Source organism: Ceratotherium simum, chromosome 25, assembly GCF_057802395.1.
Source record: "Ceratotherium simum simum isolate JZ-2026a chromosome 25, ASM5780239v1, whole genome shotgun sequence".
NCBI classification, from domain to species: Eukaryota; Metazoa; Chordata; class Mammalia; order Perissodactyla; family Rhinocerotidae; genus Ceratotherium; species Ceratotherium simum.
Window position 1 is genome coordinate 9,739,632 of NC_141924.1, and position 20,508 is coordinate 9,760,139.

The following is a 20,508-nucleotide window of genomic DNA, read 5'->3' on the forward strand; positions in this document are numbered from 1 at the left end:
AAGATGTTTCTCATTTTATGTTTGCCTCATGTTTCTTCATGATTAGATTGAGGCTATGCATTCTTGGCCAGAATAATGCATAGATGATATTGTGCCCTTCTCAGGGTATCACATCTGGAGTCACATGTTGTCCACCTGCCCTTCATTGGTTAATTATTTTTTAGATTCAAGTTAGCCACTGAATAATTTTGTTTCTCCTCTCTTGCAACTATAAGCAGTCTATAAGGAGATATTTTATTTACTATCAGTATGAACTTAGAAATTTCTGTTTTTTCAGTGGTTTACAATTGATTACTATACTTTATTATTTTGGTGCTCAAGTTGTCCAGGTTTGGCCAATGGGAACCTCTTTAGTCTGGTTCCTGTGCCCTTATAACATGCCCCTGTCACTTTTTTTTTCTTTTGCACTATTTTCTATATTTACTTCATTTTAAATATTTAAATGTTCCTGCCCTGTAATAAAATATGAATGATGCTATATTAACAGCCATGAGGAAATTGTCTCTAATTTTATGTAATAATTTACTAAAGAAAATCAAGGGGGAGAATCAGTTAATCAGTCATTGAATGTGTGTTGTTTCTTTGGTCTCATTAATTCTAGAAAAGATTTCTTGGTTTGGGCATCCTTCAGAATGTAAGATAAGTGTACAGTTTGGAGCACATTGTAGTGTGGGAGTGGACTTTGAGAATATGTGAATGATGATCACCCTTTCTTAGGGCTTTGCCCATTTCTAGTGGCTTTTGTCCAGCATCTTTACTTTGCCTATTGTGTTTTTCCTTTAGCCTGGCACCATATCGAGGGTGGTTTCCAGTTATCTCCAGTCTCTGCTGCTCCAATTTTGTCTATTTCTACACTTTTAATAGCCTCAAAGCAGTCTGGGTCAAAGGTCAACATTCTACTACTGGAAAAGATCTGGTAATTGGATTTGTTGCAGGTAACAAAGTTTTCTGAGTATAAAAGTGTTTATATTTATTTGCACAAAGTAATTCTACAAAGAAAGTAATTAGTTTTCTGACTTGGCTGTGTGTGTGTGTATGTGTGTGTTAAAACGCATAACATGAAATTTACCATCTTAATTAAGTGTACACTTCAGTAGTAAGTTTATTCACATTGTTGTGAAACAGATCTCCAGAATATTTTCATCTTACAAATGTGGAACTCTATACCCATAAAACAACAACTCCCCTCTCTCACCTTCCACTAGCTCCTGCTAACCAGAGTTCTACTTTCTGTTTCTATGAATTTGACTACTTTAGATGCCTCATATAAGTGGACTCATACAGTATTTGCCTCTTTGTGACTGGCTTATTTCACTCAGCATAATGTCCTCAAGGTTCATTCATGTTGTAGGATGTTAACAGGATTTCCTTCCTTTTTAAGGCTGAATAGTATTCCATTGTATGTATATACCACATTTGTTTATGTATTCATCTATTGATGGACATTTGGGTTATTTCCACTTCTTGGCTACTGTGAATAGTTGCTGCTATGAACGTAGGTTGTGCAGATATCTCTTTGAGTCCCTACTTTCGATTCTTTTGGATATATACCCAGAAGTGAGATTGTTGGATCATATGGTAGTTCTTTTTTTTAATTTTGTGAGGAACCTCTATACTGTTTTCCACAGTGGTTGTGCCATTTTATGATCCCACCAGCAGTGCACAGGGGTTACAATTTCTCCACATCCTCGCCAACACTTTTTGTTTTCGGTTTTTTTAATAGTAGCCATCCTAGTGAGTGTGAGGTGATATTTCATTGTGGTTTTTTGTGTGTGTGTATGTGAGGAAAATTGGCCCTGAGCTAACATCTACTAATCCTCCTCTTTTTGCTGAGGAAGAATGGCCGTGGGCTAACATCCATGCCCATCTTCCTCTACTTTATATGGGACGCCGCCACAGCCTGGCTTGCCAAGCGCTGCGTCAGTGCGCGCCCGGGGTCTGAACTGGCAAACCCCGGGCCGCCACAGCGGAGCGCGCACACTTAACCACTTGCGCCACCGGGCCACCCCTCATTGTGGTTTTTGATTTGCATTTCTCTAATGATTAGCGATACTGAATATCTTTTTGTATACTTGTTGGCCATTTGTATATCATCTTTGGAGAAATGTCTATTCAAGTCCTTTGCCCATTTTTTAAAAATTATTTTATTGAGATCATATTGGCTTATAACATTGTGTAAATTTCAGGTGTACATTATTATATTTCAGTTTCTGTATAGACTGCATCATGTTCACCACCATCTTTGCCCATTTTTTAATCCAGTTATATGATTTTTTGTTGTTAAGCTGTAGGTATTCTTTATATATTCTGGATATTAGCCTCTTGTCAGATGTATGATTTGCAAGTATTTTCTCCATTCTATAGGTTGCCTTTCACTCTATTGATTATGTCCTTTGATGCTCAAAAATATCCACCTTTGTGGAAGATCAGTTGACCATCTACACGAAAGTTTATTTCTGAGCTGACTTGGCTTTTTTTTGTTTGTTTTTTTTTGAGGAAGACTGGCTCTGAGGTAACATCCATTGCCACTCCTCCTCTTTTTGCTGAGGAAGATTAGCTCTGAGCTAACATCTGCGCCCATCTTCCTCTATTTTGTATATGAGATGCCGCCACAGCATGGCCACTGATGAGTGGTGCATCGGTCCGCGCCCGGGATACAAACCTGTAAACCTCAGGCCGCTGAAGGGGAGCACGCAAACTTAACCACTGTGCCAACCAGGCCGGCCCCAACTTGGCTTACTTTTATCTTTTTAATCGAGAGAGGATCAGTTATCCCTGTTTAGCAGCCTGTACCCAGAATTTATGGAAGTTAAGGTCTCTTTTTTAAAAAATGAGCATTACAATACCTTCCCTGCTTACTTTTCATGATTTTTTTTGACTGAGGTTCACATGAGATGTTTAACATGAACAGGCTGGCTACATAATTCACATAATTTCTAGTACAAATTGAAAATGTAGGACTACTTGTTCACAATTCATTAAGCATTTCAAGATAGCTGACACCAAAGCATTAAACCAAGCACAAGATGGGTTGCACACCCGTGAAGCACGCCCTGAGTATGAAAGCGTTTAGTCAGAGATGACAAAGATAGTTTAGTGCACAGCCCAGTATAGTTGGTATCACAATAGTTGTTAGTGCTTTAGGGGTTCATAGGAGGAAGAGAGGTCACTTTTAGCTGGGAGGTATCTGCTTGTAGAAAGCAGTGGCTCTTGAGCTGGGCCTTAGCAGGATTAGTAATATCTGTAGATGAGTGGCAACGGTTTCCCAATGGAGGGAATGGTAGGGAATTGAGAAAATGCAGGGCCATATTTAGAACAGTTAGTTAAACTTATTTAGTGACTGAAGTGACTATAGGAACATGAGCAATAAGATTAGAGAGGTGAGTAGGAGCCAGATTTTAGAAGGATCATTGTCATCTGAGACTTAAGAAGCGCTGGGGAGCCATTGTGAATATTTGATTACTGTCTGTCTCTACTTAGTGAATGTAAGCTCCATAAGAGCGGGTATCCTTCATATATATGTATATGTTCATATGAATGATATATGTATGAACATGAATTGTTACATGAATTGTAATTATATGTAAGATATGTATACATTATGTATGATATCTGCTCTTATGATACCTGCTCTTATGGACTACAATCGTGTGCTGTATAACAATGTTTCAGTCAACAAAGGACCACATACATGGTGATGGTCCCATAAGGTTAGTACCCTATAGCCCAGGTGTGTAGTAGGCTATACCATCTAGGTTTGTGTAGGTACACTCTATGATGTTTGCACAGTGATGAAATCGCTTAACCATGATCTCTCAGAACGTATCCCTGTTGTTAAGCGACACATGACTGTATATATATATACACCCTTCCCCTCACTTGCTATATTCCCAGAGAATAATTCTTAGCATGTAGTAGATGCTTAGTAAATATTTGCTGAATGAACAAAATATTTGTTGAATTAGGGTTTTAGTAAAGAGACAGAAAGAAAGTAGATCTATTTCGTATGATTTTTTGTGTTCATCCATTTTAGTCTCTAACTAAATTTATTTTTTCTTTTTTTTCCCCAAAGCCCCAGTAGATAGTTGTATGTCATAGTTGCACATCTTTCTAGTTGCTGTATGTGGGATGTGGCCTCAGCATGGCTGGAGAAGCGGTGCGTCGGTGCGCGCCCGGGATCCAAACCCAGGCCGCCAGTAGCAGAGCGCGTGCACTTAACCACTAAGCCACGGGGCCAGCCCAGGGAGAATGACTTTTTTTTTTTTTTAATTGATGTTTTAATGGTTTCTAAAGATTTTTATTTATTTTATTTTTTCCCCCCAAAGCCCCAGTGGATAGTTGTATGTCGCAGCTGCACATCCTTCTAGTTGCTGTATGTGGGACTCGGCCTCAGGATGAACGGAGAAGCGGTGCCTCGATGCGCACCCGGGATCCGAACCCGGGCCACCAGCATCGCAGCGCGCGCACTTAACCACCAAGCCACAGGGCCGGCCCTAAAGAAAGTATTTTTTTTTTTGTGAGGAGATCAGCCCTGTGCTAACATCCGCCAATCCTCCTCTTTTTTTGCTGAGGAAGACTGGCCCTGGGCTAACATCTGTGCCCATCTTCCTCAACTTTATATGGGACGCCGCCACAGCATGGCTTGCCAAGCAGTGCATCGGTGCGCGCCCGGGATCCGAACCAGCGAACCCCGGGCCGCCGCAGCGGAGCGCGCGCACTTAACCGCTTGCGCCACTGGGCCGGCCCCAATGGTTTCTAACATTGTGAAATTTTGGGTTGTACATTTTTGTTTGTCCATCACCACATATATGACTCCCTTCACCCCTTGTGCCCACCCCCCACCCCCACTGCCCTGGTAACCACAGTCCAGTTTTCTCTGTCCATGTGTTGGTTTATATTCCACATATGAGTGAGATCATACAGTGTTTGTCTTTCTCTTTCTGGCTTATTTCACTTAACATAATACGCTCCAGGCCCATCCATGTTGTTGCAAATGGGACAATTTTGTCTTTTTTTATAGCTGAGTAGTATTCCATTGTATATATGTACCACATTTTCTTAATCCAGTCGTGAGTCGAGGGACACTTAGGTTGCTTCCACTTCTTGGCTATGGTGAATAATGCTGCAATGAACATAGGGGTGCATAAGCCTCTTTGGATTGTTGATTTCAGGTGCGTTGGATAGATTCCCAGTAGTGGGATGGCTGGATCATAGGGCATCTCTATTTTTAATTCTTTGAGGAATCTCCATACCGTTTTCCATAGAGGCTGCACCAATTTGCATTCCCACCAGCTGTGTATGAGGGTTCCTGTTTCTCCACATCCTCTCCAACATTTGTTGTTTTTTGTCTTGGTGATTATAGCCATTCTAACAGGCGTGAGGTGGTATCTTAGTGTTGTTTTGATTTGCATTTCCCTGATGATTAGTGATGTTGAGCATCTTTTCATGTGCCTATTGGCCATCTGTATATCTTCCTTGGAGAAGTGTCTGTTCATTTCCTCTGCCCATTTTTTGATCGGGTTGTTTGTTTTTTTGTTGTTCAATTATGTGAGTTCTTTATATATTATGGAGATCAACCCCTTGTCAGATGTATGTTTTGCAAATATTCTCTCCCAGCTGGTTGGTTGTTTGTTCATCTTGATTCTGGTTTCATTTGTCTTATAAAAGCTCTTTAATCTGATAAAGTCCCACTTGTTTATTTTTTCTTTAGTTTCCCTAGTCTGGGTAGGCATGTCATCCGAAAAGATTCCTTTAAAACCAATGTCAAATAGTGTGTTGCCTATATTTTCTTCTATGAGTTTTATAGTTTCAGGTCTCACCTTCAGGTCTTTGATCCATTTTGAGTTAATTTTTGTGAATGGCGATAGCACATGGTCCACTTTCATTCTTTTGCATGTGGCTGTCCAGTTTTCCCAACACCATTTATTGAAGAGACTTTCCTTTCTCCATTGCATGTTCTTAGCACCTTTGTCGAAAATTAGCTGTCTGTATATGTGTGGTTTTATTTCTGGGCTTTCAGTTCTGTTCCATTGATCTGTGTGTCTGTTTTTGTACCAGTACCATGCTGTTTTGATTACTATTGCTTTGTAGTATGTTTTCAAGTCAGGGATTGTGATGCCTCCTGCTTTGTTCTTTTTCTTTAGGATTTCTTTAGCTATTAGGGGTCTTTTGTTGCCCCATATAAATTTTAGTATTCTTTTTCTATTTCTGTGAAGAATGTCATTGGGATTCTGATTGGGATTGCATTGAATCTGTAGATTGCTTTAGGTAATATAGACATTTTGACTATGTTTATTCTTCCAATCCACGTGCATGGGATATCTTTCCATTTCTTTATGTCATCATGGATTTCCCTCAATAATGTCTTGTAGTTCTCATTGTATAGGTCCTTCACCTCCTTGGTAAGATTTATTCCTAGGTATTTTATTCTTTTTGATGCAATTGTAAATGGTATTATCTTTTGAGCTCTCTTTCTGTTAGTTCATTATTAGCATATAGAAATGCAACTGATTTTTGTAGATTGATTTTGTACCCTGCAACTTTGCTGTAGTTGTTGATTGTTTCTAATAGTTTTCCAACAGATTCTTTAGGGTTTTCTATATATACAATCATGTCATCTGCAAATAGTGAGAGTTTCACTTCTTCGTTACCTATTTGGATTCCTTTTATTCCTTTTTCTTGCCTAATTGCTCTGGCCAAAACCTCCAGTACTATGTTGAACAGGAGTGGTGAGAGTGGGCAGCCCTGCCTCGTTCCTGTTCTCAGAGGAATGGCTTTCAGTCTTTCCCGTTGAGTATGATGTTAGCTGTGGGTTTGTCATATATGGCCTTTATTATGTTGAGGTACTTTCCTTCTATTCCCATTTTATTGAGAGTTTTTATCATAAATGGATGTTGTATCTTGTCAAATGCCTTCTCTGCGTCTATTGAGATGATCATGTGGTTTTTATTCTTTGTTTTGTTGATGTGATGTATCACGTTGATTGATTTGCGGATGTTGAACCATCCCTGCGTCCCTGGTATAAATCCCACTTGATCATGGTGTATGATCTTTTTAATGTATTGTTGTATTCGGTTTGCCAATATTTTGTTGAGGATTTTTGCATCAATGGTCATCAGCGATATGGGCCTGTAATTTTCTTTCTTTGTATTGTCTTTGTCTGGTTTTGGTATCAGGGTGATGTTGGCCTCATAGAATGATTTAGGAAGTGTTCCATCTTCCTCTATTTTTTGGAATAGTTTGAGGAGGATGGATATTAAATCTTCTTTGAATGTTTGGTAAAATTCACTGGAGAAGCCATCTGGTCCTGGACTTTTATTTTTTGGGAGGTTTTTGATTACTATTTCAATCTCTTTACTTGTTATTGGTCTATTCAGATTCTCCATTTCTTCTTGGTTCAATTTTGGGAGGTTGTATAAGTCTAAGAATTTATCCATTTCTTCTAGATTGTCCAATTTGTTGGCATATAATTTCTCATAGTATTCTCTTAGAATCCTCTGTATTTCCATGGTATCCGTTGTAATTTCTCCTCTTTCATTTCTAATTTTATTTACTTGAGCCTTTTCTCTTTTTTTCTTAGTAAGCCTGGCTAAGGGTTTGTCGATTTTGTTTATCTTCTCGAAGAACCAACTCTTTGTTTCATTAATCCTTTCTACTGTTTTTTGGTCTCAATATCATTTATTTCTGCTCTGATTTTTATTATTTCTCTCCTTCTGCTGGCTTTGGGCTTTGTTTGTTCTTCTTTTTCTAGTTCTGTTAGGTGTAATTTAAGGTTGCCTATTAGGGCTTTTTCTTGTTTGTTAAGGTGGGCTTGTATCGCTATGAGTTTCCCTCTCAGGACCGCTTTTGCTGCATCCCATATGGTTTGATATGGCATGTTATCATTTTCGTTTGTTTCCAGATAGTTTTTGATTTCTCCTTTAATTTCATCAATGATCCATTGGTTGTTCAGTAGCATGTTGTTTAATCTCCACATTTTTGTCACTTTCCCAGTTTTTTTTCATGGTTCATTTCCAGTTTCATAGCCTTATGGTCTGAAAAGATGCTTGTTATGATTTCAATCTTCTTAAATTTATTGAGGCTTGCTTTGTTTCCCAACATATGGTCTATCCTAGAGAATGTTCCATGCGCGCTTGAGAAGAATGTGTAGTCAGCTGTTTTTGGATGGAGTGCTCTGTATATGTCTACTAGGTCCATCTTGTCCAGTTTTTCATTTAAGTCTACTATTTCTTTATTAACTTTTTGTCTGGATGATCTATCCATTGCTGTAAGTGGGGTGTTAAGATCCCCTACTATTATTGGGTTGTTGTTGATTTCTCCTTTTAGGTTTGTTAACAGTTGCTTTATGTACATTGGTGCTCCTATGTTGGGTGCATATATATTTATAAGTGATATGTCTTCTTGATGTAGTGTCCCTTTTGTCATTATATATTTCCCTTCTTTGTCTCTCCTAACCTGTTTTATCTTGAAGTCTACTTTGTCTGATATGAGTATGGCAACACCTGCTTTCTTTTGTTTGCCATTAGCTTGGAGTATTGTCTTCCATCCTTTCACTCTGAGCCTGTGCTTGTCTTTAGTGCTAAGATGTGTTTCCTGAAGGCAGCATATTGTTGGGTCTTGCTTTTTAATCCATCCTGCCACTCTGTATCTTTTGATTGGAGAGTTCAATCCATTTACATTTAGGGTAATTATTGATATATGAGGGCTTAATGTTGCTGTTTTGTCACTTATTTTCTGGTTCTTTTGCATTTCCTTTGTTTCTTGTCCCGTTTGTTTTGGACTGCCAATTCAGTTTGGTTGTTCTGTCTTATGACTCTTCTAGTTTTCTCTTTGTTTATCATATGTGGTTTTGCTTTGATTATTTGTTTAGTGGTTACCTTGAGGTTTGGGCAAAAAATCTTGTGTATGAGATAGTCCATTATCTGATAGCCTCCTATTTCCTTATACTAAGTCACTTCAGGAGAGTGACTTTTTTTTGTTTGTTTCTTTTGTTTTTTTGTGAGGAGATCAACCCTGTGCTAACATCTGCCAATCCTCCTCTTTTTTTTTTCTTGAGGAAGGCTGGCCCTGGGCTAACATCCGTGCCCATCTTCCTCCATTTTATATGGGACGCCACCACAGCATGGCTTGCCAAGCAGTGCGCTCGGGATCCGAACCGGCGAACCCCAGGCCGCGGCATCGGAGCGCACACACGTAAGCGCTTGTGCCACCAGGCCGGCCCCTGTAACTAAATTGATTTAAATGTTGCACGTTTAGTGTTAGTATTTTGTGGAACCACTTTTTGATATATTCTTTGAAAAATTACTAATTTGGGAGCCACACATTTGAATAATGTAAATGTCCATTTGAAATTAAAGTTATTTGATTGAAAAACAGTTACATGCCAGGAGTATTCATGGCCCCAAAGTTCTCCTCCTCACCTATATGAGACCACTGCTGTTTTTTAGTTTGGTCTTTGAGCCTGTTACCTGCTTAATACTCTCATTTTAGTCTTAGGTTGATTTTGATATAATTAACTTTCACTTGGGCCAGCTTTCTTTTTCTTTTTTAACTGAGATATAATTGACATATAACATTATCTTAGTTTCAGGTATACAACATAATTCAATATTTGTATATACTGCAAAATGATCACCACAATAATTCTAATTAACATCCATTACCTCACAATAGTTAACAATTTTTTTTCTTGAGGTGAGAACTTTTAAGATTTACTCTCTCAGCAACTTTCAGATATACGGTACAGTATTATTAACTATAGTCACCATGCTGTACATTACATCCCAATGACTTATTTATTTTATAACTGGAAGTTTGTACCTTTTGACTACCTTCACCCCTCGACTCTTCACCAGACCAACTTTCACATAAAGAGTATAACACACAGGATTTCATTCTCTGAGGAAAGGGATGAATAGTTGTAGATAAGTAACTCAGGATAGAAATCTGGGAGTCATCACAGAGGGTGCTCTCTCACCCTCTACATCTGCTTGGTTATCAAGGACCATCAGTCTGTCTCCTAAATATCTCTTGAATTCATTCCCTCTTCTCCATATCCATAGCCATTTCCCAAAATCAAGTGCCATCATCTCTCACCTGGACCATTGCTCTATTCTCATCTCCTTGCCTCTGAGGTCTTCCTCACTAACCCACTTTGCATAGTCCTGCCTGAGTAGCCTTTCTAGAAGAGTAGTTTTCGGTGTCATAACTCAAAGAACTCAGGTTTGATATTTGTTCACTTGGAAAAAAATCAGAATAGATCCAAAGTTATCCTGTACAGAAGGAACCTTTTTTACATAATTGCAGCAAAAGGCAATCTAGTATGATCTTTTATACTTGAGGTTAAGTATTTGTAGTACCTTGATTTTAATACATTTTACCTTACTATAGTTTAATATGTATTTACATTTAAAAGGTTATGATTCACTGTCAGGGACTAACTCATATAACTTTCCATGAAACTACTAATTCATGAAATATAGGCTGAAATCTTTTCCTTTTTATTGTCCAAAGCTGTTTATTTGCTGTATATGACATCCCATTATCCACCAGGTACACACCACCGCTTGTTCATCTCTCTCACTGTGCTCTGCTCGTTTCCTTTCTGACTTACACAGTGTATAGTTACAGTAGATTCCCCCATAACTAACACAGCTAGACTGGTATAGTAGGGCAGTTAGTTTTAAAAAGTCAGTTGACAGAATATCATAAATAGCCTACTTACCTTAGGTATTTTAACTTAAGATGTATGAATATATACTTCTTCAATTTTTTGATGTTTGGCCAAGGCATATCTTTTCACTGATGAGAGTTTGTGGTTTTTTCCTTACATAACCCATACCTGTAATGCTTTCCTACTGTAACTGATACAACTGACATAAGTAGATTTGAGAAAAGACGTAATAAGCTCTTGGTAAGGGTGAAACCCAGTGGGATGAAAGTAGACAAGCATGGGCATACCAGAGAGTAGCCTACTAGCCGCAGGTATTTGGTGTGCCATGAGCATCTGTCAGTATGTCTTATAAAGGGAAAGAGGAACATGGGTGGGTCTCGTGAGTGCATTATGTGGAGGTGGTTAAAAGAGATCCCACTGTAATAATATCATTCTAATTCACTTACATTCTGAAATGTTTTCTTGAATGTGTGAGAAAAGGGTGGAATTACAGTTGACATGCAGGGAGAGCAGATGGGTCTGTGTCAGTTGTGAACATCATCTGTTACATATCTTGTCAGAGATGGTTGAGAACTGCTGTTCTGAAACCCAAATCTAGTTAGGTTATCCCCAGCTTCAAACCCGTCAATGGCTGCCACTCACATATAGGGCAAAGTCAGGGAACCCTCAGCATACGAGGCCCCCACCGTATACAGGATAAGAGCCTAACATACAAGATCCGCCTTGATACTCCTTACCTCTCTAGCTTGATCTTTACTGTTCCCATCCTCTCATGCCAAACTGTAATTCCTTGAATGTACCAAGACATTTGGTAACTCCATTCCTCTACAGCTACTGTTGTCTGTCTGAAACATTCTTATTGCATATTTCATTGGCTGTCTGAAACAGTCTTACTGCTTTTTTCATCTTATTAACTCCTATTCATCCTTTTATTCTCAGCTCAAGCTACCTCCTCTTCAGGAAGCCTGCCCTGTTTCCCATACCCACCACCCCAGGTTTCATTGTGAATTAGGTGCCCATCCTCTGTGCTCCAACATAGTATATACCTCTATCAGTGCTTACTCTCCTGTATAATAATAGTCTGCATATTTGTCTTTATCTTCTACCAGACAGTGAACTCCTTAAAGGCAGAGATTACATTTTATCTCTGCATCCCCGGTGTTTTACACAGTGCCTGGTACATAGAAAGTGCTGATTAAATATTGAACAAATGGGGGCCGGCCCCGTGGCATAGTGGTTAAGATCCCGGGCGTGCACCGATGCACCACTTGTCAGGCCATGCTGTGGCTGCGTCCCATATAAAGTGGAGGAAGATGGGCACGGATGTTAGCCCAGGGCCAGTCTTCCTCAGCAAAAAGAGGAGGATTGGCACGGATGTTAGCTCGGGGCTGATCTTCCTCACAAAAAAAATAAATAAATAAACATGTTAAAAAAATAAATACATACATACATAAATATTGAACAAATGAATTAAATTTAAAGGACTGCTCCTCCTATAATCTCCATCTTACTAAGTGGCAACTCTAGTCTTCTAGTTGCCCTACCAAAAATCCTGAATTGACTCTCTCTCTCTCTGACCCTGCCTCCAATCTATGAGCACATCCTATTGCCTCTTTCTTCATATGGTATCTGGAATTCAACCACTTGTCTGCATTACCACCCAAGTCCAAATCACCATCAAATCTTGCCTGGATTATCTTCTGAGCCTCCTAACTGATGTCCTGCTTCCTCCTTTGTCCCCTTCAATCTGTGTTCTTGTTAAAACATAAGTGAGATCATATTATTTCTCTGTTCAAAGCCCTCCAGTTGCTTCCCATCTCATTCAGAGTGAAAGCTCGAGTTCTCACCTTGTCCTACAAAGGCCTGTATGACCTCGCCCTCCTATTCTTCTCTTCAGTTACACCACTGCCGTCACACTGGCCTCATCTTCCGGAACACTCCTGGCATACCTCTGCCTCAGGGCCTGTACCTGCTGTTCCCTCTGCCTGGTAACTGCATGGTTCACTCCGTCACCTCCTTTAAGGTCTTTCCCTAAATGGCCACAATATCTAAAATAGTACCCCCTTCTACTCCCAATACTCTGTCTCCTCTGCTTAAATTTTCTCCTTAACTCTTATCCTCTAACATACTATGTATTTTACTTATTTACTTTGTCTTACACCATTAGAGTGTAAGCTTCCTGAGGACAGGGATTTTCATTTTTATTTACTGCTGTATCGTCAGCACCTGGAACAGGGCTTATCACATACTAGACACAGTATATATTTGATGAGCAGACCATGGACAAATGACTTGTGGAAGAGGGACTATACTTGTTCTATATTACCCAAAGGAATTGGGCCAGGATCACAGTATATTTACTTATCCTAAAATACACATAAAGTCATTTCAGAATTGCTAATATATACCTCAGGTAAAAAACATCTACCAGCTGGGGCCGGCTTGGTGGCGTAGTGGTTAAGTTCGCGTGCTCTGCTTCGGCGGCTCAAGATTCACAGGTTCAGATCCTGGGCACGGACCTACGCACTACTTATCAAGCCATGCCATGGCAGGCATCCCACGTATAAAGTAGAGGAAGATGGGCATGGATGTTAGCCCAGGGTCAGTCTTCCTCAGCAAAAAAAGAGGAGGATTGGCAACAGGTGTTAGCTCAGGGCTAATCTTCCTTACCAAAACAAAACAAAAAAAAACAAACATCTACTAGCTAATTTCATATATTTTTCCAGTTGCTTTAGAAGGTAAAGTTAATATCAATAAAAATAAAATTTCTAACAGCTCTTGGAAAAAATAGGCCATTGGAGTGAGAGTGAATTTCTGTCTTTTGAGATTTTCAAAAATAAAGTGAATGATAACTTAGTGATTGGGTTAGATCAGTGGTTCTCAACTGAGGCTGATTTTGACCCACAGGGAATGTATGGTAATATCTGGAGATAGTTTTGGTTGTCACAGCTGGGAGGTGCTACTAGCATATACTGGGTAGAGACCAGGGATACTGCTGAACATCCAGCACAATAGCACCCCTTCCTGCTCCACCCCAAACAGAAGTATCCAGCCCAAAATGTCAGTAGTGTCACAGTTGAGAGACTCTTGGTCAAATGAATTTTACCGTCCTTTATAGTTTTGAGATTTTCTGATTATGGGTCCTCTCTTTTCTGAGGGTAGGAAATCCCTTGGAAGTTACTTTTGTGAGTTTTAAACTTCTACTCATAACATGTTTTTATATCTTAGTATCTACACATTCTTACAATAATTAGCTTTTATAATAATTAGCTTTTTCTCTTCCTGCTGTCAGCCTTGTCATTGTATTATCTCTGTTGAAATAAGTTTCATTATCTCCAAGGAGAACTAAGAGCAGCATTATTGTTATTCAGGTTCTGCTTGAAACTTAGAAATTTATTATTATTTATTGTATTTTCACAGAAAAAAGCACAAATAGCTTAATACCTTGTGGAAGAATTTAGAAACAGAATCTTACAGATAACTTAAGAAGATACTTGCCATTTTTATGAAATTGGGATTTTTTTACCAGTAACTCTTTTTGAATGCCAATGGTGTTATTATTGTGACAGTTCAAATTAATTTACTGCCCTTAGGCCTTAAATCTGGTAAGGCAGATTTGTTCCTGTTGTGTATCAAGTTGCATTCCTTCATAGGGAGCCAAATGGTTAGTTTTGTGGCCTTGATCTGCCTTTTTCTTGTATCAGTGGTCGTTGCACATATTTCCCAGAAGTGCATACCCGGTTAGCATACTACAACTCACTACTGATAAAACTATTTGTTTTCAGGATTTCAAAAGTAAATAGCTATGTTCCAATTCTTCTTTGAATCAGTGAATAATTTTAGTGAGTGTGTTCAGTAACTGTTCTTCATCTCTTAATTTTGGTTCTGTTTTCTTGTAAATGATTTTTTACAAAAGAAGAAAAGAGAAAGAAAATAGAATTATTCAAATTGGAAGAAAAACAATTTCCTGTCCTTGAGTAGATAAAGTATTAGTATTCCCATCTTAGAGCCAAAGTAACAGCCACAGCTTGGAACTGGCAGAAGAATTTTCTACACAGGCTCATAAATAAGCAGACAGCTTTCTTTATCCTTCAGCCATATCCGTCGTGCGTTAGTAAGATTTTGAAATCGCTCATCATGACCGTTTATAGCTTGTTTTTCCTCTGTGGAATGTTTTCCTTTGCTTACTTATATAGGTTACAAGTTTTTACTAAAGTTTTGGATCCTCAAGTATTTTGAGTGTCTTTTCCCAGAACTCATAAAATTATAGTGGTTAAAAAATACCTCTCTATCTATTTTGGCTTAGAGGATGAACAAAGTACTTAAACTTCTCAAATAAAAAGCTTTGAAATACAAAATGTTTTTACAAGGACTTTATACCCTGTTCTTTAAATGATGTAGTACATTTTTGTACTTGAGATTGTCCTGAGAGTCTTCTCAGTCTTTCAGCTCATGTTAATTATGGGGATTATGAAAACAGAATTTTAAATAATGGTTAAATCTTAATCTTGGCTGCATTACCTCTGAAATGTTTTGTGTGTGCCTACCTCTTAAATAGAACATGAAGGGAATTTCAGTTTCTAAAGGATTTATTTAATGTTCAGTCTGTTTCATTTGTTTAGAAAGGTATATACACTGTGCCTGTTTACAGTATCCACAGAAGCTTGTGATCTCTGGTTCTAAGCTCTCTTCTTTTCTTTATCTTAAAAAAAAATGCAGTGGACTGCTCAGTAGCACTTTCTAGTCTGATTTTTCTGGCTGTTGATTTTTCTAAGTGATGTATACCTTGCATTAAAATGGGAATAAAGTCTAGGCAAATGGGCTTGTATTGATATTATTCTATCTTGGCCTCTTGGGCACTGGCACTTTTTAAACATGAGACTAGCAAGAGTCTCTAGGTAAGACTTTATCAGATTATGATCAATGCCTAAGTGACATTGTATGAATATATTCAGTCATAACTAAAGATGACTTCTTGGTATTATATGACTCTATAAAAATATAACAAATACAGCTCATAAAATTAGTTGATAATGTCTTTTATTTTGAGAAATGTTTTGTCATTAATGTTCCTAAGAGAGGCATAGCAAAGTATCTTACCTTTGCAACTGTGCAACAAATGAAAAAATAGAATTTTAATCTCTTGGCTATTTTACCAAGCTTATCCTTGGCTAGACTGTGTTTTCTGTATAGTATGTTTTAAGGTACCTTAAATCGAGACATTCTTTCTCCTTCTGTGTTTAAATGACTTTTAGAAAAGATTTCTCTTCCTTAGGATTGTGCCTCTTGGTTCTTCAGAGCATGGCTAGAGCCAGATACTTTGATGTGTGGTGGTTTGCTGAGTTTGTTCATTGGTTCGTTTGTTCAATATTTATTTAACAAATATTTATAAGGTATACCCTGTGTGTCAGGCACTTTGTTACAACTCTGTCTGGTTTTTTGTTTGTTTGTTTGTTTTAATCATTTCAGGACTGATGAGGAATATTTTAATATCTCAAGATGGTGTTAAATTGGGATCATGTGTTTTCAAAAAAGAAGCACCTGGCTCATTGTATTGTTCCACTCTAAGGCAACCTTGGGGGACCAAGATCCCCGTCCTTAAGCTTGTAAGGATCATGATGCTTGTGAAGCTGTTTGAGGTGTTTTGTGACAGTGCGTAACTACTGCTTGCTGCCTGCCTGTCCTAATTCCCTAAGTGATGAGGAACTCTTCTACGAGCCTCTAGTCCCTGTGGAAGCACTTTCAAATATCACAACTGTCTCCCACCTATCACCCATTGTACCAGATCCATACTCACTTAAAACCACGTGAGCTATTTATATGAGAGTTGTAAATTGTGTGTTTTATCTGATACTGTCATGGACTTAGCATGTGATCAATAAGCCACTTCCCCTCTCTTAAAGCTGTTATTTAAAAATTGTATTTAAAACTATATCAAATTGCTACTTTGTATGCTATATAAATTGACAAATAGATTGCCTCCTGTTATACAAATGAGGACACTCATTACTCTTCTCTTGTGGAGAGAGACTGCTGCCAGCCATTTTGCTATCAACAAGGCTTCTGAATTGCTTCTAACAGTAGTGGCTTGTGTTGTACCCTGTCGCAGAGAGACACCTTACCTCAGGTCTCCAAGTAGGTCAGTGGGAGAGGTATATATGGAACATTGATGTGTAGCTTTAACAAGATAGCAAAGCTTAAAAGATTGCATTTTGCTTTCCCTTTGTGTCTCCCTCTTTTTTTTTTAAAGGAGTGGTGAATGTGTTGCTAACAACTCCACTCTGGGTAGTAAACACCAGACTAAAGCTGCAAGGGGCAAAATTTAGGAATGAAGATATTGTACCAACCAACTACAAAGGTATTATTGGTAAGTGTCTCTTGGGTGAGTTCCTATTTAAGGCTTTTCTTTTCTCTTTGTATCTGGAATTTATTGCCACGATAATGCTACATAAAAGACAATCTCAAATCTCAATGTCCAATAGCAAGCATTAGTTTTGCCCATGTGTCTGTGGGTTGACAGGGATTTGATGCATCTAGGCTGACCCCAGCCTGGGAGTCTCAGCTCCACGTGTCTCTCATCTTCTTCTGGGCACCAGCCTAAGCATATTCTTCTCTTGGTGATGGCAAAAGCACAAGAGCACAGACCCAATCATACGAGCTTATTTCAAGCCCCTATTTGCATCTTGTCTGCCAATATCCTCTTGGCCAAAGCGCGTCGTGAGGCCAAGGCCAAAGACAAGGGGTAGAGATGTAAACTGCTCCTATGGAGTATAGGTGGGAGGGGAGTGAATACACTTTTTTTTTCTAGTGTTGTCTGGATAAAGATACCAGTTTATTTATTTATTTATTTATTTTTAAATAATTTTATTTATTTTTTTCCCCCAAAGCCCCAGTAGATAGTTGTCTGTCATAGCTGCACATCCTTCTAGTTGCTGTATGTGGGACATGGCCGCAGCATGGCCAGAGAAGCAGTGCCTCGGTGTGCACCCGGGATCCGAACCCGGGCCGCCAGTAGCGGAGCGCGTGCACTTAACCGCTAAGCCACGGGGCCGGCCCTAAAGATACCAGTTTAGTATCTGATATCTTTGAGCTTAATTGCCAGGGCCTCCTTTCCCATGTTTTCATCTTAGGAATGAGAACATTGGTTTTCTTATAAGTTGAATCTCATATAATAGACTCCAGGGAACTATCTTATCTTTTGTAATACTGGACTATATTGTGAAACACATGGCTATCAGTTCACAATTCTCTGTAATATAGAGTTCCCCGTGGTGTTGACCAGTACTTAGGAAAACTTGACATTCTAACCCCAGATTGTCAGGAAGAGTTGCCTGTGATTGAAGTTGGTCTGTCAATAACTTGATGACTGTCAGTGTCTGATGATTATCAAAAAGTAGTTAACTGATGAACTTGCCCCTAAAATATCATTGCAAGAAGGAAACCTTGATCGAACCGTATGGTTTGTGTTCTGGGTACATTTGAACATAATTCACGTTGTCTTCTCTAGTTAGGGGATTGTCATCAAAAGCCCTTGATTTCTTCTTGCTTAGATGCTTTTCACCAGATCATTCGAGATGAAGGAATCTTGGCTTTATGGAATGGCACATTTCCCTCCTTGCTGTTGGTCTTCAATCCTGCCATCCAATTCATGTTCTATGAAGGTTTAAAGCGGCAGCTTTTAAAGAAACGAATGAAGGTAATCCCTGATTTTGAAAGCAGCAAATAATAATCTCTGACACTTTCTTGTTGTTTGGATTGATATGGTTCTTTCTTTCTTTGCTTTCCAGCTTTCTTCTGTGGATGTGTTCATCATTGGTGCAGTAGCCAAAGCAATTGCCACCACAGTCACCTATCCCTTGCAGACGGTACAGTCGATTCTGAGGGTGAGTGCTGGGGTTCTCCCTGTGCTTAATCAAACAACATTCCAACATACATGGTTTCTCTGTTAAAGGCAATGTTAGTAAAGCAATAAAGTAGTCAGTTGGTAGGCCAGAGCATTCTTCATCTATTTTTCCATTTGTTTGATACTCTGCTAACCAAGCTGGGTATCAGTTGATTTCCTATTTGGTTTGAAACGAAGTTTACATTTGCACTGTCTTAGGTAACGTAGTGTCCCAGAAAACCCAAATGTGGAGGAAGGTTCTTTAAGGAATTCAGGAAAGTATAAGTTTGCTTCCTTCTCATTCAAGTTGATTTGCTTAGATTATCCTTTACAAAATCAGAGGTGGATTCCTTTAGTTTACTCAGGAGGAATTAATGATTTAGCTTTTCTGAAGCACTTTAAAATTTCTGGTTTTTCATTTATTCAGTTATTTATTCATTGAAATATTTGTTAAGCACCCACTCTGTGAGGAGCTGGGTACACATGGTGAATAAAACAGTCTTAATTCCTGCCCTCATGGAAATAATGGAGGAGAGAGTAAGTTAGGTAAATAAACAAAATAAATAGGTAATTACAAATTGAGAAAAGAGCTATAAAGGAAGTGAACAGCGGTCTGTGATTTAGTTCAAAGAGGCATGGTCGGGATCTTCTTAAATAGGATGATTGGGGATAGGCTTCTCTGAGGAGGCATATGTAAAAGACTTAAAGGAAGATAAGGACCCAAGCATGCAAAGAGCGTTCTAGGAAGGGGAAACATGATGTGCTAAGAGTTTGGTGAATCCTAGGAACTGAAAGGAGGCCACTATAGCTGGAGAGTGGCTCAGGATGAGATTGGAAAAGTAGCAGGGAGGCTATAGGTGAGGACTAGATTCTGTTCTCACCATAGTGGGAAGCCTTTGAAGGGCTTTAAACTAGGGAGTAATGTGATCTGATTTATAATTTCAAGATTACTGGGGCTGTTGTGTGACTAATTGGTCAGAAGGCTAAGAGAAAAGGGGGACAGTCAGGTAGGAGGCCCTTTCAGTAATATAGGTGAGAGGTGATGATGGCCTAGACTAAGGTGGTAGCAGTGGAGAGGAGAGAGAAGATGTGGACAGATTTGGGATCTGTTTTGGAGAAAAAATTCAAAGGACTTATTGATAGATAAAATGAGAGTGGTAGGGAAAGGAGTATTTCAGTTGAAAAATATTGTTACATTCTGTTAAAAGTATTTTACTAAAGTACTATTTTAAAATTGGTACTTAATATAAAGGAATTCAGGAGCATTAAATAAATGTATTTTGACACTTTTGTAGTGTAAACATGTAATGTGAAGAGCTTAGGCTGCAGAGGTTCTAATTGATTAGCGTTTATCAGAACTTCGTAAAGGACTGGAAGTTAAGCCATACATCAATATTTCAATCTTAATCATGGGCATGTTTTTTTTCTTTTGAGGTAGAATTTTCCCCATAATTCTCTGTGAAGTGAAAATTCTTGTGCTTGCTTCATTGAAAAGTATTTCTTATGTTCACTATTTCATTGAAAAATAGAGGATTAATGAAATCTGCATACTAATTGAATACTTTTGTTACCATATGCTGTAAGACATTACTCCAACATAATTTGCTCTGCAGGTAGAAATTAAGATAAAAAAGCAGTAATAAACAGTAATTATAAGATAAAAAAACAGTAATAAACAGTAATTATTTATCTTTTTTCTTCTTCTGTAGTTCGGACGTCACAGACTAAACCCAGAAAACAGAACATTGGGGAGTCTTCGTAATGTTCTCTATCTTCTTCACCAACGAGTAAGGTGAGCTTTGTAGGTGCTTCACATTCTGTCCTCTTTTTGCAGCCTTCTCTGCCAGGGAGTGGTTGGATTTGCTTATCTTGCACTACTGCCTTGGCAGTGGCCGCCTAGAAACCTCTGCCTTGCATGCTGTGCTCAGACATTTCTCATTTTAGGGACTTAGTG

At 38.7% G+C, this 20,508-nt stretch overlaps 1 protein-coding gene across 2 annotated transcripts in view; it reads left to right on the plus strand.

Annotated features, from left to right (window-relative positions):
- SLC25A17 (solute carrier family 25 member 17) overlaps nucleotides 1-20,508 on the plus strand; it is an 80,698-nt gene that overhangs the window by 28,801 nt on the left and 31,389 nt on the right. For both annotated transcript variants that reach the window (XM_087448882.1, XM_004437891.3), the window contains exons 4-8: nucleotides 784-935; nucleotides 16,923-17,039; nucleotides 18,223-18,368; nucleotides 18,460-18,555; nucleotides 20,264-20,346. In XM_087448882.1, the coding sequence (XP_087305008.1) occupies nucleotides 784-935; nucleotides 16,923-17,039; nucleotides 18,223-18,368; nucleotides 18,460-18,555; nucleotides 20,264-20,346 (594 nt within the window). The remainder of the gene's footprint in view (nucleotides 1-783; nucleotides 936-16,922; nucleotides 17,040-18,222; nucleotides 18,369-18,459; nucleotides 18,556-20,263; nucleotides 20,347-20,508) is intronic.